The following is a 26286-nucleotide window of genomic DNA, read 5'->3' on the forward strand; positions in this document are numbered from 1 at the left end:
TAACTGAAAGGTTGCAAGTTCTAATCCCCGAGATGACATGGTACAAATCTGTCGTTCTGCCCCTGAACAGCCACTGTTCCATAATAATTTGTTCTTAACTGACTTGCCTAGTTAAATACATGTAAAAAAGGCTGTGATCACAGTTGATGAAGATCATTTTCCCACTGCATTAATGTGAAATTTTATTTTCACTGATTCGGAATACAGCTTGGATTCCAGCTTGACTATTTCCTATTAGCTATCAAGGTTGAGGAGAAATAAAAATATAAAAGAAGTAGGTTTACTATCATCGGATTCAATCTTAATAGCTACTTAATTTAACTCTGTCTCACTCCTCTATAAATTCCAGAAAAAAACCCTAAAACCATTTCAGAGAGAGAGAGAGAGAGAGAGAGAGAGAGAGAGAGAGAGAGAGAGAGAGAGAGAGAGAGAGAGAGAGAGAGAGAGAGAGAGAGAGAGAGAGAGAGAGAGAGAGAGAGAGAGAGAGAGAGAGAGAGAGAGAGAGAGAGAGAGAGAGAGAGAGAGAGAGAGAGAGAGAGAGAGAGAGAGAGAGAGAACTCAGAGGTCACGATCAGATGAGCTCCTGCATTTTTTATTTTTATCAGGAACACATACAGGATGATACCCTCTACAACATAACCCTCACTTCAAATCAAAACTCAAAACCTACAACCTGATTTTGGACGGAATTACGGAATCACCTGGAAGGTTTACAACTACCAAGGATTATTACTCTATACAGCAAATTCTCTGGAAAACAACAGAAACCTGAAAACACCATCCAACCTGGAGCTGAGTGAGTAATGTTAAGTCTGAAACTATATTCTATTTCCAAAAGCCAAGAAGTAAAATACACTACATTACTTTATAAGGACTGAATTCTAACATAATTCTGCCAAGCTTGATACAGCTTCAACTAGCACTGACTGACGTGTCAAGTGAGAGGTGTCAAAGCCCATTAGCCCAACAATGGCAGGAGAGTCACACAGTCTACCCCAACCAAATGGAGAGGCCTTAGAAGCTGCTGTTCAGAGGTAATTAAAATACAGTACCCTGTGTATGTAAAGAATGATAAATAGAAAATGAAGCTCCTTATGGAAAATCAAAAGACACTTTTTGCTGACTATTACAAAAATGGGAACATCAGCAACATTATCTTCCACACAAACCATCCCCTGGCATGACACAGTGCTATATTAGCATACTACCCTTCTGTTAAGAGAGGGGCGTTAACGAGGGGTGGAAACTCAGGATACTTGACAACAAGGACTCTGAGTCAGCTAATATAAACCTCTATAAGTCCGGAACAGTAATGGTACAGGGCAACATGGTACAGGGCAACAACAAATTCAATCCCTTTTAGACAATTTCCTGGGTAAAATGTTCCACTGTAATAGTGAAGGTGTAAACTTGCCAGTAGAAAATCTTAACAGTATATTTGACCTCTCAGCTTCCCTATCAAATCTTAAAATCTCAAATAGAAAACCGAAGAAAATGAACAATGACAAATGGTTTGATGAAGAATGGAAAAATCGAAGAAAGAAATTGAGAAACCTGTCCACCCAAAAACATAGAGACCCGGAAAACCTGAGTCTACGCCTTCACTATGGTGAATCACTAAAACAATACAGAAATACACTACGGAAAAAGAAGGAACAGCACGTCAGAAATCAGCTCAATGTAATTGAAGAATCCATAGACTCTAACCACTTCTGGGAAAATTGGAAAACACTAAACAAACAACAACACGAAGAATTATCTATCCAAAATGGAGATGTATGGGTAAACCACTTCTCCAATGTTTTTGGCTCTATAACAAAGAATAAAGAGCAAAAAAATATACATGATCAAATACAGATCTTAGAATCAACTATTAAAGACTACCAGAAACCATTGGATTCTCCAATTACCTTGAATGAGCTACAGGACGAAATAAAAACCCTCCAACCCAAAAAGGCCTGTGGTGTTGATGGTATCCTTAATGAAATTATCAAAAATACAGACAAACAAATTCCAATTGGCTATACTAAAACTCATTAACATCATCCTTAGCTCTGGCATCTTCCCCAATATTTGGAACCAAGGACTGATCACCCCAATCCACAAAAGTGGAGACAAATTTGACCCCAATAACTACCGTGGGATATGCGTCAACAGTTACCTTGGGAAAATCCTCTGCATTATCATTAACAGCAGACTCGTACATTTCCTCAATGAAAACAATGTACTGAGCAAATGTCAAATTGTCTTTTTACCAAATTACCGTACAAAAGACCATGTATTCACCCTACACACCCTAATTGACAACCAAACAAACCAAAATAAAGGCAAAGTCTTGCTGTGATATATAGCGGCATAATTGAATTCCAAGATTAATAAAATGTATTTCAGTCTTACCGGTAAAGCCTATCAGATTAGTTGTGGATATTAAGTCAAATATTTGAGTGTGTGTGTGTGTGTGTGTGTGTGTGTGTGTGTGTGTGTTTGTGTGTGTGTGTGTGTGTGTGTGTGTGTTTGTTTAACTATTCTTGTGGGTACCAGAAGTCCTCACAATGATAGGAAAACAAGGAAAATTCAGACAAGTGGGGATTTGCCGGTCCCCACGAGAAAAAAATGCTATTTTAGGCTTGGGGGTTAGGTTTACAATTAGGGTTAGGGTTAGAATTAAGGTTTGGGTTAGGGGTTACGGTTAGGAGTTAGAGTTAGGTATAGTTTTATGGTTAGGGGTTAAGGTTTAGGGTTATGGTTAGGTTAGGTTAAGGGTTAAGTGTTAAGGTTAGGGGTTACGGTTAGGGTTTACGGTTAGGGTTATTGGTTACGATTAGATTAAGGGCTAGGGGTTAGGGTTAGGGTTAGATTAAGGGTTAGGGGTTACGGTTAGGGTTTACGGTTAGGGTTATTGATTACGGTTAGATTAAGGGCTAGGGGTTAGGGTTAGGGTTAGATTAAGGGTTAGGGGTTACGGTTAGCGTTTATGGTTATGGTTATGGGTTAGGGTTAGGGTTAGATTAAGGGTTAGGGGTTACGGTTAGGGTTTACGGTTAGGGTTATGGGTTACGGTTAGGGTTAGATTAAGGTCTAGGGGTTAGGGGTTACGGTTAGGGTTAGATTAAGGGTTAGGGGTTAGGGGTTACGGTTAGGGTTAGGGTTAGATTATGGGCTAGGGGTTAGGGAAAATAGGATCTTGGAAGTGAATTAATTCTTTGCTCCTCACAAGGATAGCGATACAAAACTGTGTGTGTGTGTGTGTATGTGTGTGTGTGTGTGTGTGTGTATGTGTGTGTGTGTGTGTGTGTGTGTGTGTATGTGTGTAAGCAGAAACAGTGACCAGATGCTGCATCCATGATGCGTAGCAGCATAATTCTGTAGCAACAGAGGAACACAATGATGGAATGACAGCTCTCTCTCTCCCATAGCATGGTGGAATTATCCACACCATTTAACAGCTCAAACAGGGGCACTGGGCACTGTGCAAACATTGACTTTTAACAAATGACAATATTTACATATTTGTTCGGACATAATTATGTTACACATTAACCTGTTGCCCAATGAAAGGTCAGTTTTTGTATTTCTCAGTTAAGGATAAATATAGACATACTGTATATTGTCTTAAATGCCCTGATTGCCTCTGACTTCCATGTTATGGTGAATACAAACAGAGTAAAGCCAGAAATAGTGCTGTTCTCCCTAATATATTCCTACAGCAAGGCTGAAGCCTTAGTTACTGCAACATCACAGAGTCCATGCAGTTAAAACATGACAATAACAACAACATAACAACAACAACATAACAACAACAACAACATAACAACAACAACATAAAAACAACAACAACAACAGCATGACAACAACAGACCCAGACCCAGACCCAGACCCAGACCTAGACCCAGACCAGACCCAGACCCAGACCAGACCCAGACCCAGACCCAGACCCAGACCAGACCTGGGGGAGTGTGGCCCACCCACACTGCCCCAGCGGTGGGACGTGAGAGGGACAGGTTTCCCTGGGCCCTCCCTCTTACCATTGTCCAGTAAGTAAAAGACTGGATTGCAGTGCTTGGCTCTCAGACCGGCCACGGGCTCAGGCATGGAACGAGGTACAGGGTGAAGGGAGCCTGGGAGAGATCCAACAGAACACACAAGGAGGGACAAAACCAAACCAAAAATAATGGGTGCATTGAGACAGAGAGACGAGCTGGTACCTTGACGACAGTTGATTCTGAAGATACCAAAACACACTTGTGTGATAAGGTAAGACTACAGCTCAAAACAAACTTGTGTGATAAGGTAAGACTACAGCTCAAAACAAACTTGTGTGATAAGGTAAGACTACAGCTCAAAACAAACAAAAAAAACAGCCTCTGTAACAAAAACTACAACTACCTCTATCATTACGTAGACAACTACTAACACCAGTCAACATCACAAATCCTCAAAACTAAATGAAATGGTGTTGTTGATGATACAGGTACAGTAACACCTGGAATTTCCTCACAGCAGGTGGTCCAGTCCACACTCTGGTCCAAACCAACCAGCACCCCCTTTAAACAGAGTGTTTCTTCTTAAAGATATCGATTCCAGACGTGGGTAACTAACTTTATGTACTTTCTTACTTTACTGTTGCTCTCTCACCTTCTCTCGACCCCTCGTGAAATAGCACGGCGACCAGATTGTGGTGTAAATATTGATCCCAGCTGCTCTCTCATTATAGGAGATAACGGCAGACACATCCAGCCCAGGTAGGTGGCTTCTGCACAGGGAGCTCCGTGACACCCCCAGCACATCTCCTCTCTTCTCCTGGAGTCTCGCCTCCGAATGTATCCCGCTTGCTCAGAGAAACACTCTGGCATTTCAGCTTATTTGCCTCACGACTCGCCCCAGACTACATAACAGGGCACGTACTACCATCAGCCGCAGCATCGACTACAACAGAAAGGAGAGCAGAAACCCAGACAACACAAAGAAACAATAACATCGTAAACAAACAACAAGGTAAGAAAAGGGAGGAAGGAACTGAGGAAGACGAGCGGGCCCAATGACAGGGCATAACGGGGAAATGTGTCCCGGTGGGGAGCGGTGAGACGGAAGGAGGAGGGAGGACACCTCTTTGTTGACATGGCAGAGAGGGGAGAGAGTTGATGGTAGATGGTTAACAGGATCTGGGTTCCGTCTCTTCTATCCTACCTCTGATATCCCCCATGTTCTACCTTCCACAGTCCACCTCGTTTTCTCCACCCATACCTGTGTCTCTGTCCCTTTGTAGTATCACAGTGGATCTATATCATTCTCCCTCTCTCTCTCTCTCTCCATCTCTCCATCTCTGCATTTAATAGAGGAGATGGGACCAGATAACAGATAGGACAACCCTGACCTATTCCACATAACTATGCACATTACATCCCACCACCACGGGCACTTTAGAGAGAATAACCTTGGTCCAATGTGCTTCTTTTATTCTCAGGAGAATTGTAGATAAATGGCTAGGTCTTATACCCTATAGACTGGGGAGATACTGGACAGGTACAGCAGGTCTTATACCCTATAGACTGGGGAGATACTGGACAGGTACAGCAGGTCTAACACCCTATAGACTGGGGAGATACTGGACAGGGACAACAGGTCTAATATCTTATAGACTGGGGAGATACTGGACATTCAACCCAATTCAAGGGGCTTTATTGGCATGGGAAACATATGTTTACATTGCCAAAGCAGGTTTCTGTCTGTCTGTCTGTCTGTCTGTCTGTCTGTCTGTCTCTCTCTCTGTCTCTCTGTCTAACCATCAACTTTGGTCATCCCTCCTTTTCCAGTGTAAAAAAGACGAATATCAGACACCTATCCCCAGCTCCTTCTCAGCACAGCTGGTTCGCTTTGAGCAGAGAGAAGACGGAGGGAAGGGAGTGATGGAGAGAAGTCGGAGGGAGGGAGAGAAGACGGAGGGAAGGGAGTGATGGAGAGAAGATGGAGGGGGGAGAGAAGACGGAGGGAGGGAGAGAAGACGGAGGGAAGGGAGTGATGGAGAGAAGATGGAGGGAGGGAGAGAAGACAGACATTGGGAGAAACAATATATATCTCTCCCTGTCTCAAATAGACACACACTAGCTGACCGAGTAGATCTGACACATCCATCTAGCATCCCGGCAGGACACCGCGTTCTCTCTCTCCCCTTTCTCTCTCTCCCTCTCTCTCCCTCTCTTTCTCTCCATCCCTCTCACCCCTTTCTCTCTCTCCCTCTCTATCCCTCTCTTTCTCTCTAAATTGGCCTCTGATAGAGTACACATCTCCTATAATGATACATAAATGCATTCAAAGTTGCTATAAAACATGACAAAACACACACAACTTCTAATTTTCCTCAACAACCACAGCAATGAGACAGTATTTATGTTTCCTAAATAGAACTAACTCTTTGAGACTCCTACTAGGTGATATGTCAATAGTGTTGCCATTCACTTAAAGTCACAGTGATACCCCAGCGACAGGTACAGTGTCCATACCGTAGTGACAGGTACAGTGTCCATACCTAGTGACAGGTACAGTGTCCATACCCTAGTGACAGGTACAGTGTCCATACCCTAGTGACAGGTACAGTGTCCATACCCTAGTGACAGGTACAGTGCCCATACCCTAGTGACAGGTACAGTGTCCATACCCTAGTGACAGGTACAGTGTCCATACCCTAGTGACAGGTACAGTGTCCATACCCTAGTGACAGGTACAGTGTCCATACCCTAGTGACAGGTACAGTGTCCATACCCTAGTGACAGGTACAGTGTCCATACCCTAGTGACAGGCACAGTGTCCATACCCTAGTGACAGGTACAGTGTCCATACCCTAGTGACAGGCACAGTGTCCATACCAATGACAGGCACAGCGTCCACACCAGTGACAGGCACAGTGTCCATAACAGTGACAGGTACAGTGTCCATACCCTAGTGACAGGAACAGTGTCCATAACCAGAGGCTAGGTGTCTGCTGAAACAGACCTGCATCCCAACAGGACCTTCAGCACTGATCAGATATAACAGTCCCGTGAAGGGAGCTGGGGACTGTGTGTGATGTGTGTGTGATGTGTTGTTGGAGCGGTTTACTATTCTCGTGGGAACCAACAGTCCTCCCAACGATAGTAAAACAAGAAAACATTGGAACAAGTGTGGACAGTTAGCATGTCCCCACAAGGAAAAAGGCCATTTTAGGCTTAAGGGTTAGAATTAGGGTTAGGGTTAGTTTAAGGGTTAGGGGTTAGAATTAGGGTTAGGGTTAGTTTAAGGGTTAGGGGTTAGAATTAGGGTTAGAATTAGGGATAGGGTTAGGGTTAAGGTTAGTTTAGGGTTAGGGATAGGGGATATGATTTTGAATGTGATTTTGAATGTGTGTGTGTGCAGGGACACACAGGTGTGAGTGAGTGAAGCATTACCTGAGGTGGGTTAGGGTTAGGGTTAGGGTGAGGCAGGGTTAGGGTTAGGGTGAGGGTGAGGGTTAGGGTGAGGCAGGGTTAGGGGTTAGGGTGAGGGTGAGGGTTAGGGGTTAGGCTGAGGGTTAGAGGTTAGGGTGAGGGTTAGGGTTAGAGTGAGGGTTAGGGTTAGGGTGAGGGTTAGGGTGAGGCATTACCTGAGGTGGGTTAGGGTTAGGGGTTAGGGTGAGGCATTACCTGAGGTGGGTTAGGGTTAGGGGTTAGGGTGAGGCATTACCTGAGGTGAGGTGGGTTAGGGTTAGGGTTAGGGTGAGGCATTACCTGTGGTGAGGTGGGTTAGGGTTAGTGTTAGGGTTAGAGGGTTAGGGTTAGGGTGAGGCATTACCTGAGGTGAGGTGGGTTAGGGTTAGTGTTAGGGTTAGAGGGTTAGGGTTAGGGTGAGGCATTACCTGAGGTGGGTGACTTGCTTCTCTCCATGTCCATGGACACCTGGTTGTCGGACAGTTCCGTTAGGCCTGTCACAGTCAGATTCCAAGAGGAAGAGGATGAGGAAGTGGGATAGAGAGAGACTCCTTAGTCATGGTCATATAAAGAAAGCATGGTGATTCAACAGACAGTTGTCAGTGCTGTAACAGTGTATGTTGCCATGGTAATATAACAATCAGTTGTCAGTGCTTTAACAGTGTATGTTGCCATGGTGATACAACATGCAGTTGTCAGTGCTGTAACCATCTCTGTTGCCATGGTAATAGACAAATCGGTTGTCAGTGCCGTAACAGTGCTTGTTGCCATGGTGATACAACAGACAGTTGTCAGTGCTCTAACCGTGTCTGTTGCCATGGTGATACAACATACAGTTGCCGGTGCTGTAACCATCTCTGTTGCCATGGTAATAGAACAATTGGTGGCCAGTGCCGTAACAGTGCTTGTTGCCATGGTGATACAATAGACAGTTGTCAGTGCTTTAACAGTGTCTGTTGCCATGGTGATACAACATGCAGTTGTCAGTGCTGTAATCATCTCTGTTGCCATGGTAATAGAAACATCGGTTGTCAGTGCCGTAACAGTGCTTGTTGCCATGGTGATACAACCTGCAGTTGTCAGTAGCATAACAGCGTCTGTTGCCATGGTGATACAACATGCAGTTGTCAGTAGCATAACAGCGTCTGTTGCCATGGTGATACAACATGCAGTTGTCAGTAGCATAACAGTGGCTGTTGCCATGGTGATACAACATGCAGTTGTCAGTAGCGTAACAGTGTTTGTTGCCATGGTGATACAACATGCAGTTGTCCGTAGCATAACAGTGTCTGTTGCCTTTCTGAGGATGACAACTCTGAACCTGAAGCAACACACAAGATTCAGGAAGTTTCACCCATACATGATGATCCCATATTCACTTCCCACTGGGGGGTAAAAACTGGTTGAGTCAACGTTGTTTCCATGTCATTTCAACCACCAAGATCTCCTATGTGATGATGGTGAATCCATGTTGAAAACTAATTAGATGTGTAAATGTAAGGGCATTGTCTATTTTTCTTCCCCACCCAACTTTTAACCTAAACCCAATGACATGCTGAACATTTTTTTGGTTGATTTCACATTGAATTCACATTAGTTGACAACTTCAAAGCAAATGTAAATCCAAACTAGAAGGTGAACTGACGTTCTGTGCCCAGATGGTCGTGCTGTTGTCATCTCACGTTTCTCTACTTATAATTGGCTAAAGACTTCCTGGAAATTGACGATCGCTGTAGCCAGAGGGTTATACAGAATAATACGTGAATCCACGTTGAAGCTCGGGATCAGCTTAGCACACCATCAGCATGCATGGCAACAAACACCATAGGAAATGAGGCCTGCACTTCAGAGTTTAAACCGCCTCAGTTGCCTTGTTTTTTTTAAAGAGATTCCTCCCTGAGATTGGAAGGTTGGAAGTTTGATTCCCAGCTTAGTCATACCAAAGACTGTATAAATGAGACCTGATGCATCTCTGCTTGGCCCTCAGCATTAAGGATATAGATTTTGGGGTAAGGCCTTACATCCTGTCCAAGGGACGTTGTACAGGAGGCCACCTTGCGTTACAGGAAGCTACCTCGCGCTACAGGAAGCTACCTCGCGCTACAGGAAGCTATCTCAAGGTAGGGCGTCATTGTAAATAAGAATTTGTTCTTAACTGACTTGCCTCGTTAAATAAAGGTCAAATAAAAAATAAATATATACTTTTGGTACTTAAGTATATTTTAGCAAGAACATTTTCTTTTGACACTTAATTAAAGTATATTTAAAACCAAAAAACTGTTTTACTTTTACTCAAATAATATTTTACTGGGTGACTTTCACTTTTACTTAAGTCATTTTCTATTAAGGTATCTTCATGAAATAATTTTCTAATCGTTTCGGTCTAAACAGGACCGTCTGAAATGGAAGGCAATGCCAATTCAGACGGTTAAAATATATACGCCGTGCAGTGCAAGCCTCATTCAAATAGACAAACACAAATTATAAAGATGGAACAAAGACCTCGTCACAGAGTGATGAAGCAAACTCATGTGAAATCTAAACTTTAGTATTTTAGTTAATTAAATTAAATCTTTACAGTCTACCGGTAGCATTAGACCAGCGTCCTCGAATTATGGGCAATGTTGCGTTTCATAAATAAATCATCATAATTTCCCTCGTGTGTTGTATTTTCATATTTCAAAAGTACATTGTTATAACTGAGTAACTTTGCTGGGACAAAACTCAGCTGAGAAGTTTTGATTCAATCCATGACTTTGATCAACTGCAGTTGGAAAAGAAAGAATGACGTAATTAATCAAATTAATGGTAATTTAAAAAATAAATCACATTAAATATCTCACAAAGAAGTCGATCATGATCCAAATATTGACTTAGCTATAAAAGGTGCACATAATATTTATAATACAATGTTTGAATGTCTTTGTCATGATTTGTAATTTCAATCACTCATATCTTCTGTGCTTCCTTTTTGCAATGTACATACTGTGGCTTGGCTATTTGACATTTAGTCATTTCATAAACGAGATACACGTTTCTAACGGGACCTTGGCAAAAGGACCTACTATATTGAGATAGCTGGACTAGTGGGATTGAACATGACACAGGTTCTGATAAAGCCGTGGCATTTAACTCGATAGCGGTTGCGCTGACACCGGGATTTGTCTTTAACTCTTGGGGAGTTGCTTCAGAGCTGTTTCAGTAAAAATCTATGTCATTCCAATCATCTCTCTAGTACGGCCCCTTGCCACTATCCTCTTGCCCCCTTAACTCCTTGTCCCACTTCGTCCCTTCACCCCTTGTCTCCTTGTCTCCTTGCCTTGAGGATCACCTGACTTACTCTGATAGGACTTACGGATCCTTTTCTTTGAATCTGAATAAAAGTGAGACAGGCTACGCATGCAAAAGTCTTTAGGTAGGTTCACATGCCCATACCAGCAGCCATAGACACCAAGAGGGAGGGAGGAGGAGGAAGAGGAGGAGGGAGAGAGAACACATGCCCATACCAGCAGCCATAGACACCAAGAGGGAGGGAGGAAGGAGGAAGAGGAGGAAGAGGAGGAGGGAGAGAGAGAGAGAAGAACACATGCCCATACCAGCAGCCATAGACACCAAGAGGGAGGGAGGAAGGAGGAAGAGGAGGAAGAGGAGGAGGGAGAGAGAGAGAAGAACACATGCCCATACCAGCAGCCATAGACACCAAGAGGGAGGGAGGAGGGAGGAGGAGGAAGAGGAGGAGGGAGAGAGAACACATGCCCATACCAGCAGCCATAGACACCAAGAGGGAGGGAGGAAGGAGGAAGAGGAGGAAGAGGAGGAGGGAGAGAGAGAGAGAGAAGAACACATGCCCATACCAGCAGCCATAGACACCAAGAGGGAGGGAGGAAGGAGGAAGAGGAGGAAGAGGAGGAGGGAGAGAGAGAGAGAAGAACACATGCCCATACCAGCAGCCATAGACACCAAGAGGGAGGGAGGAGGGAGGAGGAGGAAGAGGAGGAGGGAGAGAGAACACATGCCCATACCAGCAGCCATAGACACCAAGAGGGAGGGAGGAAGGAGGAGGAGGAAGAGGAGGAGGGAGAGAGAGAGAGAAGAACACATGCCCATACCAGCAGCCGTAGACACCAAGAGGGAGGGAGGAGGGAGGAGGAGGAAGAGGAGGAGGGAGAGAGAGAGAAGAACACATGCCCATACCAGCAGCCGTAGACACCAAGAGGGAGGGAGGAGGGAGGAGGAGGAAGAGGAGGAGGGAGAGAGAGAGAGAATAACACATGCCCATACCAGCAGCCGTAGACACCAAGAGGGAGGGAGGAGGGAGGAGGAGGAAGAGGAGGAGGGAGAGAGAGAGAAGAACACATGCCCATACCAGCAGCCATAGACACCAAGAGGGAGGGAGGAAGGAGGAGTAGGAAGAGGAGGAGGGAGACAGAGAGAAGAACACAAGGCCCATACCAGCAGCCATAGACACCAAGAGGGAGGAGGAGGAAGAGGAGGAGGAAGAGAGAGAGAGAGAGAGAGAGAGAAGAACACATGCCCATACCAGCAGCCATAGACACCAAGAGGGAGGGAGGAAGGAGGAAGAGGAGGAAGAGGAGGAGGGAGAGAGAGAGAAGAACACATGCCCATACCAGCAGCCATAGACACCAAGAGGGAGGGAGGAAGGAGGAAGAGGAGGAAGAGGAGGAGGGAGAGAGAGAGAAGAACACATGCCCATACCAGCAGCCATAGACACCAAGAGGGAGGGAGGAGGGAGGAGGAGGAAGAGGAGGAGGGAGAGAGAACACATGCCCATACCAGCAGCCATAGACACCAAGAGGGAGGGAGGAAGGAGGAAGAGGAGGAAGAGGAGGAGGGAGAGAGAGAGAGAGAAGAACACATGCCCATACCAGCAGCCATAGACACCAAGAGGGAGGGAGGAAGGAGGAAGAGGAGGAAGAGGAGGAGGGAGAGAGAGAGAGAAGAACACATGCCCATACCAGCAGCCATAGACACCAAGAGGGAGGGAGGAGGGAGGAGGAGGAAGAGGAGGAGGGAGAGAGAACACATGCCCATACCAGCAGCCATAGACACCAAGAGGGAGGGAGGAAGGAGGAGGAGGAAGAGGAGGAGGGAGAGAGAGAGAGAAGAACACATGCCCATACCAGCAGCCGTAGACACCAAGAGGGAGGGAGGAGGGAGGAGGAGGAAGAGGAGGAGGGAGAGAGAGAGAAGAACACATGCCCATACCAGCAGCCGTAGACACCAAGAGGGAGGGAGGAGGGAGGAGGAGGAAGAGGAGGAGGGAGAGAGAGAGAGAATAACACATGCCCATACCAGCAGCCGTAGACACCAAGAGGGAGGGAGGAGGGAGGAGGAGGAAGAGGAGGAGGGAGAGAGAGAGAAGAACACATGCCCATACCAGCAGCCATAGACACCAAGAGGGAGGGAGGAAGGAGGAGTAGGAAGAGGAGGAGGGAGACAGAGAGAAGAACACAAGGCCCATACCAGCAGCCATAGACACCAAGAGGGAGGAGGAGGAAGAGGAGGAGGAAGAGAGAGAGAGAGAGAGAGAGAGAGAGAGAGAGAGAAGAACACAAGGCCCAGAGTGAAAAGGAAAGTGAAGGCAAGCAGAAACCCAGTTAGTGTATAGTGGAGAAACCCAAAAGATCAACTCAGAACAGTAAATAAATTGAGGGGGAGGGAGAAAAAACTCTGATTGGCTGGAGCTGATTGGCTCCCAAGTGGGTGGGTCTATGCCCTCCCAGGACCACCCATGGCTGCACCCCTGCCCAGTCATGTGAAACCCATAGATTAGGGCCTAATGAATATTAGTATTGACTGATGTCCTTACATGAATTGTAAGTCAGTAGTTGAAATTGTTGCATTTTGCTTTGACATTTTTCTTAAGTATAGATTCAATCTCGGGGGGCGATTTGCAAATTGGCTACTTTGAAAAATCTGAAATAGAAAATATATTTTGATTTGTTTAAGACTTTTTTGGTTACTACATGATTCCATATGTGTTATTTCATAGTGTTGATGTCTTCACTTGTATTCTACAACGTAGAAAATAGTAAAAATAAAGAAAAACCCTGAATGATTTGACTGATACTGTATATACCTCTCAATAATGCGTGGGAATACTTTGAAAACATTTTCAAAATAAAAAACATTTGGACCTGATTTTCTGTTGTTTTTACAGTCTTACTTCCACCCTAAACATTTTTTTTTTGGGGGGGGGGGCAAATAAAATCACCCGCAGGCCAAATTGGGCCGGCGGCCAACAGTTTGGGGAACCCTGGTCTAAGATATGCTAAGAGATGCTTCGGTAGGTCTTATCTAAGAGTAGTGCTCAAGCAAAAGTGACTGAAAGAACCACAACACACACATGACGCCACCGTGGTATGCAGCCGGTCACATGCACCTCACGTGGTTGTTTGTGAATTGTGGTGTGTTTTGTTTTGTTTATGTATTGTAGTGAGGCAGAGAGGTTTGGAGAAGAGACAGAGAGGTTAGGAGAAGAGACAGAGAGGTTAGGAGAAGAGACAGAGAGGTTAGGAGAAGAGACAGAGAGGTTAGGAGAAGAGACAGAGAGGCTAGGAGAAGAGACAGAGAGGTTAGGAGAAGAGACAGAGAGGTTAGGAGAAGAGACAGAGAGGTTAGGAGAAGAGACAGAAAGGTTAGGAGAAGAGACAGAGAGGTTAGGAGAAGAGACAGAGAGGTTAGGAGAAGAGACAGAGAGGCTAGGAGAAGAGACAGAGAGGTTAGGAGAAGAGACAGAGGTTAGGAGAAGAGACAGAGAGGCTAGGAGAAGAGACAGAGAGGCTAGGAGAAGAGACAGAGAGGTTAGGAGAAGAGACAGAGAGGTTAGGAGAAGAGACAGAGAGGTTATGAGAAGAGACAGAGAGGTTAGGAGAAGAGACAGAGAGGTTAGGAGAAGAGACAGAGAGGTTAGGAGAAGAGACAGAGAGGTTAGGAGAAGAGACAGAGAGGTTAGGAGAAGAGACAGAGAGGTTAGGAGAAGAGACAGAGGTTAGGAGAAGAGACAGAGGTTAGGAGAAGAGACAGAGAGGCTAGGAGAAGAGACAGGAAAGAGAAAGAAAGGACAACTGAGATAAGATTAAGACAGAAATGGAGAGTGAGGTCATGACAGATACCAGAAAGATAAAAAGAAAATGGGAGAAGAGAGAGACAGAGAGATGTAGAGAGAGGGAGAAATTGTTGATACAGTATGTCTATGTGTGTGAACATACCAGTACATGTGATTACTGTACATTTATGTGTACAGTATATGCATTTGTATTTGAGTGTGTGTGTGTGTGTGTGTATGTGTGTGTGTTGTATGTGCGAGGAACACGGGGCGTGTTCCCCTACCTGAGGTGGACTGTCTGTTTTTGCGTGGGGAGCGTGTGAGGCGTTGGTAGGGGTCAGCAGCTCCGTACAGGTCCAACGTGCTCACACACATCAGGATGGTCTTCTGAATGTAGTCCACCACCACTAGACCATTGCAGCTCCCAAACGCTAGACTGACACACAGAAACACACACAGAAACACACACACAGAAACACAGAGCAAGTCTAGTTAGTGTGAAATGGAACGGAGTAACTGAAAGAACACGAGGTTCTGCACCCATAACCTGAAGAATAGTTCCTAATGTAATTGGCATCTTAGTATATATAGTACTGTTCACTCTTAGGGGGAGGGGGGGGGGGGGGGGGGGAGTAACGAGTGGATGACAGAGGAGCCTCTTAAAGAAGAAGTTTTAGGTCTGTGAGAGCCAGAAATCTTGCTTGTTTGTAGGTGACCAAATACTTATTTTCCACCATAACTTGCAAATAAATTCATTAAAAATACTACAATTTGATTTTCTGGATTTTTTTTCTCATTTTGTCTGTCATAGTTGAAGTGTACCTATGATGAAAATTACAGGCCTCTAATCTTTTTTAAGTGGGAGAACTTGCACAATTGGTGGCTGACAAACTACTTTTTTGCCCCACTGTACATATATGAAACATACATATATTGATTCCAATGTACACTAGAACATCACTTTAGATTGCAGCTCAATATACTGAGACATTACCCCAGTGTATATACTGTTTCTTTCATACTAAGTGGTATGCAGATGTAGAGACATTACCCCAGTGTATATACTGTTTCTTTCATACCAAGTGGTATGCAGATGTAGAGACATAACCCCAGTGTATATACTGCTTCTTTCATACCAAGTGGTATGCAGATGTAGAGACATAACCCCAGTGTATATACTGTTTCTTTCATACTAAGTGGTATGCAGATGTAGAGACATAACCCCAGTGTATATACTGTTTCTTTCATACCAAGTGGTATGCAGATGTAGAGACATAACCCCAGTGTATATACTGTTTCTTTCATACCAAGTGGTATGCAGATGTAGAGACATAACCCCAGTGTATATACTGTTTCTTTCATACTAAGTGGTATGCAGATGTAGAGACATAACCCCAGTGTATATACTGTTTCTTTCATACTAAGTGGTATGCAGATGTAGAGACATAACCCCAGTGTATATACTGTTTCTTTCATACCAAGTGGTATGCAGATGTAGATGCAGATAAGCCCAGTGTATATACTGTTTCTTTCATACCAAGTGGTATGCAGATGTAGAGACATAACCCCAGTGTATATACTGTTTCTTTCATACCAAGTGGTATGCAGATGTAGAGACATAACCCCAGTGTATATACTGTTTCTTTCATACCAAGTGGTATGCAGATGTAGATGCAGATAAGCCCAGTGTATATACTGTTTCTTTCATACCAAGTGGTATGCAGATGTAGAGACATAACCCCAGTGTATATACTGTTTCTTTCATACCAAGTGGTATGCAGATGTAGAGACATAACCCCAGTGTATATACTGCTTCTTTCATACCAAGTGGTATGCAGATGTAGAGACATAACCCCAGTGTATATACTGTTTCTTTCATACCAAGTGGTATGCAGATGTAGAGACATAACCCCAGTGTATATACTGTTTCTTTCATACCAAGTGGTATGCAGATGTAGAGACATAACCCCAGTGTATATACTGTTTCTTTCATACCAAGTGGTATGCAGATGTAGAGACATAACCCCAGTGTATATACTGCTTCTTTCATACCAAGTGGTATGCAGATGTAGAGACATAACCCCAGTGTATATACTGTTTCTTTCATACCAAGTGGTATGCAGATGTAGATGCAGATAAGCCCAGTGTATATACTGTTTCTTTCATACCAAGTGGTATGCAGATGTAGAGACATAACCCCAGTGTATATACTGTTTCTTTCATACCAAGTGGTATGCAGATGTAGAGACATAACCCCAGTGTATATACTGTTTCTTTCATACCAAGTGGTATGCAGATGTAGAGACATAACCCCAGTGTATATACTGTTTCTTTCATACCAAGTGGTATGCAGATGTAGAGACATAACCCCAGTGTATATACTGTTTCTTTCATACCAAGTGGTATGCAGATGTAGAGACATAACCCCAGTGTATATACTGTTTCTTTCATACCAAGTGGTATGCAGATGTAGAGACATAACCCCAGTGTATATACTGCTTCTTTCATACCAAGTGGTATGCAGATGTAGAGACATAACCCCAGTGTATATACTGTTTCTTTCATACTAAGTGGTATGCAGATGTAGAGACATAACCCCAGTGTATATACTGTTTCTTTCATACCAAGTGGTATGCAGATGTAGAGACATAACCCCAGTGTATATACTGTTTCTTTCATACCAAGTGGTATGCAGATGTAGAGACATAACCCCAGTGTATATACTGTTTCTTTCATACTAAGTGGTATGCAGATGTAGAGACATAACCCCAGTGTATATACTGTTTCTTTCATACCAAGTGGTATGCAGATGTAGAGACATAACCCCAGTGTATATACTGTTTCTTTCATACTAAGTGGTATGCAGATGTAGATGCAGATAAGCCCAGTGTATGTGTAGGGGTGAAAACCTATAGTACCAGTGCCAAGACAGTATACAGAACAAACTGAAGAGATGACTAAAATCCACTTTAACGAATGAATAGCTTCAGGGGAGCACGGTTAGTGACCTTGTCTGTGTATGCCTCCAGCACTGTAGACTCTTATTTTATTTTTTTTAAGAGCTGCGAATGTATCAACTTTTTCGACCAAACTCTGGAAAACATAAGCTTGGTAATGGCCTTGAGGCTTTTCTATTGATTAACTGTAGAGAAGCAGCCAAGGAGGAATCCAAGTTTCTCTCCTCTGTCAAAACAGCCTCTTTTCCCAGAAAACCAGACACTTTTTTTTCAAAACTTTTTTGAATCATGTTTCACCGATTACAGTTTCCTTCTGCTACGGTTAAATTATAGATGAGTGGGTGAAATGAAATATGTATTAGTGTATTTAGGCGTATGCTTTATTCAATTTATTAGAAAATAGCTGCTGGGATGATGAATAAAGAGGCAGAGAGGGACTGAGACAGAAAGGGGCAGAGAGAGAGAGAGAGGGACAGAGACAGAGGGACAGTGAGAGAGAGGGACTGAGACAGAAAGGGACAGAGAGAGAGAGGGACAGAGACAGAGGGACAGAGAGAGAGAGAGAGGGACTGAGACAAAAAGGGACAGAGAGAGAGAGAGGGACAGAGACAGAGGGACAGAGAGAGAGAGAGAGAGAGAGAGAGAGAGAGAGAGAGAGAGAGAGAGGGACAGAGAGAGACAGAGAGAGAGAGAGAGAGAGAGAGAGGGACAGAGACAGAGAGGGACAGATAGAGAGAGAGTGATAGAGAGAGAGAGGGAGAGAGAGAGAGAGAGAGAGAGGGAGAGAGAGAGGGACAGAAAGAGAGAGACAGAGAGAGAGAGAGAGGGACAGAGACAGAGAGGGACAGAGACAGAGAGGGACAGAGAGAGAGAGAGAGAGAGAGAGAGAGAGAGGGACAGAGACAGAGAGGGACAGAGACAGAGAGGGACAGAGAGAGAGGGACAGAGCGAGAGAGGGACAGAGAGAGAGAGAGAGAGACAGAGACAGAGACAGAGAGGGACAGAGGAGAGGAAGAGGAGAGGAAGAAGGGTGGGGAGGGGAGGGGAGGGGAGGGGAGAGGAAGAGGGGAGGGGAGGAGATGAGAGGAGAGGAAGAGAGGAGAAGAGGAGAGGAGAGGAAGGGAAGAGAGGAGAGGAGAGGAAGGGAAGAGAGGAGAGGAGAGGAGAGGAGAGGAGAGGAGAGGAGAGGAGAGAAGAGAAGAGGAGAGGAGAGAAAGGGAGAGGAGAGGAGAGGAGACGAGAGGAGAGGAGAGGAGAGGAGAGGAGAGGAGAGGAGAGGAGAGGAGAGGAGAGGAGAGGAGAGGAGAGGAGAGGAGAAAAGTGTGTGAGTGGAAAAACAGTGTGAGGGGAGAGATGGATGTGAGTGTGAGTGTGGAAGTGAGAAGTAGAAAGGGTTTAGAGACACACAGAGAGCCGAGAGTCACTCACAGGCCATAGGCAGAGTTGATATCCAGGCTGGTGATCTGCTGGGGGGGCTCTCTATCCACCCATTGCAGCTGCATCACCAACTCAGCCTGGTACCCCGGGGGCATGCGCACTGGACGACTCTTCACCCTGACATACAGAGAGGGAGGGAGGGGGGGATAGAGGGGAAAGACAGTTTGAAAGTTAATGTAGAGGAGAAGGAGAGTTTCGCCAATAACAATTTTACCATCACAGCGACACCTTGGTAGACCCTGTTGAGGTGTCTGACAGAGACACCTTGGTAGACCCTGTTGAGGTGTCTGACAGCAACACCTTGGTAGACCATGTTGAGGTGTCTGACAGCGACACCTTGGTAGACCATGTTGAGGTGTCTGACAGCGACACCTTGGTAGACCCTGTTGAGGTGTCTGACAGCAACACCTTGGTAGACCATGTTGAGGTGTCTGACAGAGACACCTTGGTAGACCATGTTGAGGTGTCTGACAGCGACACCTTGGTAGACCCTGTTGAGGTGTCTGACAGCAACACCTTGGTAGACCCTGTTGAGGTGTCTGACAGCAACACCTTGGTAGACCCTGTTGAGGTGTCTGACAGCAACACCTTGGTAGACCCTGTTGAGGTGTCTGACAGCGACACCTTGGTAGACCCTGTTGAGGTGTCTGACAGCAACACCTTGGTAGACCATGTTGAGGTGTCTGACAGCGACACCTTGGTAGACCCTGTTGAGGTGTCTGACAGAGACACCTTGGTAGACCCTGTCGAGGTGTATGACAGAAGTGACTCACTTGCGGTAGTGGAGGCTGTCTTGTGATCCGTTGCTGGGGCTACCGGGCATCTGGGGGGAGTGGGAACTGGGGTCTGAGAAACACTGGTCTGTCTCTGACAGGGAGATGATGTCCTCTGAATCAAACTGCAGACGCACTTCTAGAGACTGTGGATTAGATTAGATGATATTAGATGTATTATCCACAGGGGGAAAGTTGTGTGGTGCTTCAAAAGACAAAAAGACAAATACAAATTAATAAATACTGTAGTAAAAAAGAGAGTAGAATATAAATATAGTATTTAATGTAGTATTTTGCAGACTGTAAAACACTGTAGTGTTTTGTGGACTATGCTATACTGCAGTATTTACAGTAGTATTTTGCAGACTGTAGTATACTGTAGTATTTACTGTAGTGTTTTGCAGACTGTAGTATACTATAGTAATTACTGTATTATTTTGCAGACTGTAGTATACTGTAGTATTTACTGTAGTGTTTTGCAGACTGTAGTATACTGTAGTATTTACTGTAGTGTTTTGCAGACTGTAGTATACTGTAGTATTTACTGTAGTGTTTTGCAGACTGCAGTATACTGTAGTATTTACTGTAGTGTTTACTCAAGTGTTTTCATTTGTTATCTTTGACATTGAAGTGGGGGGGGGGGGGCTTTCTCCTTGAGAAAACCTACTGAACAAGACGCTAAAATAGCACATTTTCCATAACCTGTTGGTAGGTAGGACTGGGTTCTGAACAGAGAGTTCAGAGCTCCTGCTCTAATCTATAGGAACAAAATGTATGGTCTATACTTGTCACGTAGGTTTCTCACTCACGGGTGACACAAATTGGGATATTGGGGAGGGGATATGCAAATTAGAATACTGTAGTGCTACCTATAATTAAACAAGTGTGCGGACTGAACTGTTTTTGCAGACATTTCTGTAGTATTTTTGTGTAGATAATACTGTAGTATTTACTGCAGAGTTTTTGTGTGGATAATACTGTAGTATTTACTACATAGTTTTTGTGTAGATAATACTGTAGTATTTACTACAGATTTTTTGTGTAGATAATACTGTAGTATTTACTACATAGTTTTTGTGTAGATAATACTGTAGTATTTACTACAGATTTTTTGTGTGGATAATACTGTAGTATTTACTACAGAGTTTTTGTGTAGATAATACTGTAGTATTTACTACAGAGTTTTTGTGTAGATAATACTGTAGTATTTACTACAGAGTTTTTGTGTAGATAATACTGTAGTATTTACTACAAAGTTTTTGTGTAGATAATACTGTAGTATTTACTACAGAGTTTTTGTGTAGATAATACTGTAGTATTGTAGTTGAATCAGCTGTACTGACTGGGGAAGCGGGTTAGGAAACATCTCTCATCCACTCACCACTATCTCTGCGTTGGCGTCGTGTTTGCTGAAGCGGTAGAGGATGACGTGGGCAGAGATGCCCACCACACAGAAGAGACGGCTCTGCGGGCACCAGCGGACCATCTGAATGGCGTAAGGGTCCTCCTCTACCTGCTCGACCGCCCGGCCTTCACCCGCATTGGGGTTCTCAAACACCTTAGACGTCTTCAGCTTGTACAGCATCTGCAGTGTAACTGGTCACACAAAGAGTCTAGTTTATAAATGCAAAAATGTAGTTCTTATGTAATTAGAATCAGTGTTCTTTATAAGAATTAGAGAAGTGTTAGTATTGATGATAATATAGTAGTGGTAGTATTGCAGGGTATTGTTGCTAATATTGTAGTGCTGGTATTGTAGAGTATTGTTGATAATATAGTAGTGCTAGTATTGTAGAGTATTGTTGATAAAATAGCAGTGCTAGTATTGATGATAATATAGCAGTGTTAATATTGGTATTGTTGATAATTTATTTAACTAGGCAAGTCAGTTAAGAACAAATTCTTATTTTCAATGACGGCCTAGGAACAGTGGGTTAACTGTCTGTTCAGGGGCAGAACGACAGAGTTGTACCTTGTCAGCTCGGGGATTTGCAACCTTTCGGTTACTAGTCCAACGCTCTAACCGCTACCCTGCCGCCCCAGTGTTGACGTGTAATCTGCAGAGTGTTGATGTGTAATAATGTAGTATTGTTGAATATGGTTACCAATATAGTATTGTTGATAATATAGCAGTGTTGACAATATAGTAGTGTTGAATATTTTTGATAATATAGTATTGTTGACAATATAGTATTGTTGAATATTGTTGATAATATAGTATTGTTAATAATATAGTATTGTTGAATATTGTTGATAATATAGTATTGTCGATAATATAGTATTGTTGATAATATAGTATTGTTGAATATTGTTGATAATATAGTATTGTTGAATATTGTTGATAATATAGCATTGTTGATTATATAGTATTGTTGATAATATAGTATTGTTGAATATTGTTGATAATAGTATTGTCGATAATATAGTATTGTTTAAAAGTGTTGCTAATATAGTATTGTTGATACTATAGGATTGTTGAATATCGGTGATAGTATAGTATTGTTGATACTATAGTATTGTTGAATATTGTTGATACTATAGCATTGTTGATAATATAGTATTGTTGATAATATAGTATTGTTAACTATTGTTGATAGTATAGTATTGTTGATACTATAGTATTGTTGATAAGATAGTATTGTTGCATATTGTTGATATGATAGTATTGTTGATAATATAGTATTGTTGAATATTGTTGGTAATATAGTATTGTTGAATATTGTTGATTATATAGTATTTGTGCATATTGTTGACAATAAAGTATTGTTGATAATATAGTATAGTTGAATATTGTTGATAATATAGTATTGTTGAATATTGTCGATAGTATAGTATTGTTGACAATATAGTATTGTTGAAAATATAGTATCGTTGAACATTGTTGATAGTATTGTTGATAATATAGTATTGTTGAATATTGTCGATAGTATAGTATTGTTGATAAGATAGTATTGTTGATATATAGTATCGTTGAATATTGTTGATCATATAGTATTGTTGATAATATAGTATTGTTGATAATATAGTATTTTTGATAATATAGTATTGTTGATAATATGTTATCGTTGAATATTGTTGAAACTATAGTATTGTTGATACTATAGTATCATTGAATATTGTTGATAATATAGTATTGTTGATACTACAGTATTGTTGTTAATATAGTATTGGTGATGCTACAGTATTGGTGATAATATAGTATTGGTGATAATATAGTATTGGTGATGCTACAGTATTGGTGATAATATAGTATTGTTGATACTGTAGTATTGTTGATAATATAGTATTGTTGATAATATAGTATTGTTGATACTACAGTATTGTTGTTAATATAGTATTGGTGATACTATAGTATTGTTGATAATATAGTATTGTTGATACTGTAGTATTGTTGATAATATAGTCGTGTTAGTATTGTAACATAAGAAAGGAAGGGAGAGAGTGAACTTACTAGCAGATGCGTCCCAAAACTTTACGGTTCCATCTGCGTGTCTGAATAAAGAATAAAAGATGGGGGCAAAGGTCAAGAGAACAGTCCGTGTCCAATCCTGAATGAGACACTGCTTTCATCAACAACAAACACAAAGGGGAGCAGAGGAAAACTTTATTACTTCCTGTCTGAATGAATGGAACCAGCCGCTGCGTGTTAGTTCACACACTTTGACAACAAAGTCTCCAACAGTACGGAACCCACTGACTCACCCTGTGACGATAACCTCTGGGTAGGTCTGTGAGCCTAATGTCCACGTACCGCCACTCACTGGCCACTCCTGTCAGGAATAAGACAGTTGGTCAATGGACTGAAAAGTTCCCCAAACGGAATTGAGCTTTTTTGTTGTTGTTCGCTTTAGTTTTACTTTGTCATTGTCTGACCTATGACCTATGACCTGTAGCGTACCTTGTGGCTGTAGCCGGTCTTCTTCTGCTTGGCTCCTACGGAGTAGAGGACTGGGATGATATCCGGGGGGCACTCGGCGAAGTAGGCTGTACAGGTGACAGGAGACTCGTGGATGTCCATGGGGTATGGGGTCTCAAAGATGGGGAAACTTGCAACAGGAGAAGGGGAAAGAAAAATTATATAACGTGCATGTCGAGTTCTCACAGGGAAGTACGTGTGTGTGTGTGTGTGTGTGTGTGTGTGTGTGTGTGTGTGTGTGTGTGTGTGTGTGTGTGTGTGTGTGTGTGTGTGTGTGTGTGTGACTGCTACAGAACGTTATCACCAACATTTTTGAAATGACAAATAACCAAAAGGTCCAATATGTTCTAACTGTGAGTAGTGTAGTTTGTGGATATCCAATGGGCATCTGATGGATATTTCAACCTTTTGGTGGTAGCAGAGCAGAACACCACCCAAGACACCACTTCAATACATTCCCAGCAGCTAATTGTCCAAGCACTATTCCATATCAACGCTGTAATTATGTAAACACAGCGTCATAAACTATGGAGGAATAGTTTAGATCTCCATGCCTTTTCTTCATCTCCCTCCCTCAGAGTGTTGATGTGTAATCTGCAGTTTTATGTGGTAGGATGCTGTCTGGGACAAATTGTCATTTTAGGTGGTAGGATGCTGTCTGGGACTAATATAGTTTTATGTGGTAGGATGCTGTCTGGGACTATTGTAGTTTTATGTGGTAGGATGCTGTCTGGGACTACTATAGTTTTATGTGGTAGGATGCTGTCTGGGACTATTGTAGTTTTATGTGGTAGGATGCTGTCTGGGACTACTATAGTTTTATGTGGTAGGATGCTGTCTGGGACTATTGTAGTTTTATGTGGTAGGATGATGTCTGGGACTACTATAGTTTTATGTGGTAGGATACTGTCTGGGACTAATATAGTTGTGATGTGGTAGGATGCTGTCTGGGACTACTATAGTTTTATGTGGTATGATGCTGTCTGGGACTATTATAGTTTTATGTGGTAGGATGCTGTCTGGGACTATTATAGTTGTGATGTGGTATGATGCTGTCTGGGACTATTATAGTTTTATGTGGTAGGATGCTGTCTGGGACTATTATAGTTTTATGTGGTAGGATGCGGCCTGGGACTATTATAGTTTTATGTGGTAGGATGCTGTCTGGGACTAATATAGTTTTATGTGGTAGGATGCTGTCTGGGACTAATATAGTTGTGATGTGGTAGGATGCTGTCTGGGACTATTATAGTTTTATGTGGTAGGATGCTGTCTGGGACTAATATAGTTTTATGTGGTAGGATGCTGTCTGGGACTAATATAGTTGTGATGTGGTAGGATGCTGTCTGGGACTAATATAGTTTTATGTGGTAGGATGCTGTCTGGGACTATTGTAGTTTTATGTGGTAGGATGCTTTCTGGGACTACTATAGTTTTATGTGGTAGGATGCTGTCTGGGACTATTGTAGTTTTATGTGGTAGGATGCTGTCTGGGACTACTATAGTTTTATGTGGTAGGATGCTGTCTGGGACTATTGTAGTTTTATGTGGTAGGATGCTGTCTGGGACTACTATAGTGTTATGTGGTAGGATACTGTCTGGGACTAATATAGTTGTGATGTGGTAGGATGCTGTCTGGGACTACTATAGTTTTATGTGGTATGATGCTGTCTGGGACTATTATAGTTTTATGTGGTAGGATGATGTCTGGGACTTTTGTAGTTGTGATGTGGTAGGATGCTGTCTGGGACTACTATAGTTTCATGTGGTATGATGCTGTCTGGGACTACTATAGTTTTATGTGGTAGGATGCTGTCTGGGACTATTATAGTTGTGATGTGGTAGGATGCTGTCTGGGACTATTATAGTTTGATGTGGTAGGATGCGGCCTGGGACTATTATAGTTTTATGTGGTAGGATGCTGTCTGGGACTATTATAGTTTTATGTGGTAGGATGCTGTCTGGGACTACTATAGTTTTATGTGGTAGGATTCTGTCTGGGACTACTATAGTTTCATTTGGTATGATGCTGTCTGGGACTATTATAGTTTTATGTGGTATGATGCTGTCTGGGATTATTATAGTTTGATGTGGTAGGATGCTGTCTGGGACTATTATAGTTTTATGTGGTAGGATGCTGTCTGGGACTATTATAGTTTTATGTGGTAGGATGCTGTCTGGTACTAATATAGTGGTGATGTGGTAGGATGCTGTCTGGGACTATTATAGTTTTATGTGGTAGGATGCTGTCTAGGACTATTATAGTTTTATGTGGTAGGATGCTGTCTGGGGCTATTATAGTTTTATGTGGTAGGATGCTGTCTGGGACTAATATAGATGTGATGTGGTAGGATGCTGTCTGGGACTATTATAGTTTTATGTGGTAGGATGCTGTCTGGGACTACTATAGTTTTATGTGGTAGAATGCTGTCTGGGACTATTATAGTTTTATGTGGTAGGATGCTGTCTGGGACTAATATAGTTGTGATGTGGTAGGATGCTGTCTGGGACTATTATAGTTTTATGTGGTAGGATGCTGTCTGGGACTAATATAGTGGTGATGTGGTAGGATGCTGTCTGGGACTATTATAGTTTTATGTGGTAGGATGCTGTCTAGGACTATTATAGTTTTATGTGGTAGGATGCTGTCTGGGACTATTATAGTTTTATGTGGTAGGATGCTGTCTGGGGCTAT

At 42.9% G+C, this 26286-nt stretch overlaps 1 protein-coding gene across 1 annotated transcript in view; it reads right to left on the bottom strand.

The window, feature by feature from the left end:
* LOC110504879 (syntaxin-binding protein 5-like) overlaps window positions 1–26286 on the bottom strand; it is a 226061-nt gene that overhangs the window by 35416 nt on the left and 164359 nt on the right. Inside the window, exons 12-19 of the mRNA XM_036975302.2 lie at window positions 23574–23721; window positions 23378–23445; window positions 23127–23167; window positions 21057–21271; window positions 19676–19821; window positions 18894–19019; window positions 14793–14944; window positions 7868–7933 (exon numbers count right to left, since the gene is read on the bottom strand). Coding sequence (XP_036831197.2) covers window positions 7868–7933; window positions 14793–14944; window positions 18894–19019; window positions 19676–19821; window positions 21057–21271; window positions 23127–23167; window positions 23378–23445; window positions 23574–23721 — 962 coding nt within the window. The remainder of the gene's footprint in view (window positions 1–7867; window positions 7934–14792; window positions 14945–18893; window positions 19020–19675; window positions 19822–21056; window positions 21272–23126; window positions 23168–23377; window positions 23446–23573; window positions 23722–26286) is intronic.

This window comes from Oncorhynchus mykiss, chromosome 3 (assembly GCF_057628025.1).
Source record: "Oncorhynchus mykiss isolate SJ-2025 chromosome 3, ASM5762802v1, whole genome shotgun sequence".
In the NCBI taxonomy this organism is placed as follows: Eukaryota; Metazoa; Chordata; class Actinopteri; order Salmoniformes; family Salmonidae; genus Oncorhynchus; species Oncorhynchus mykiss.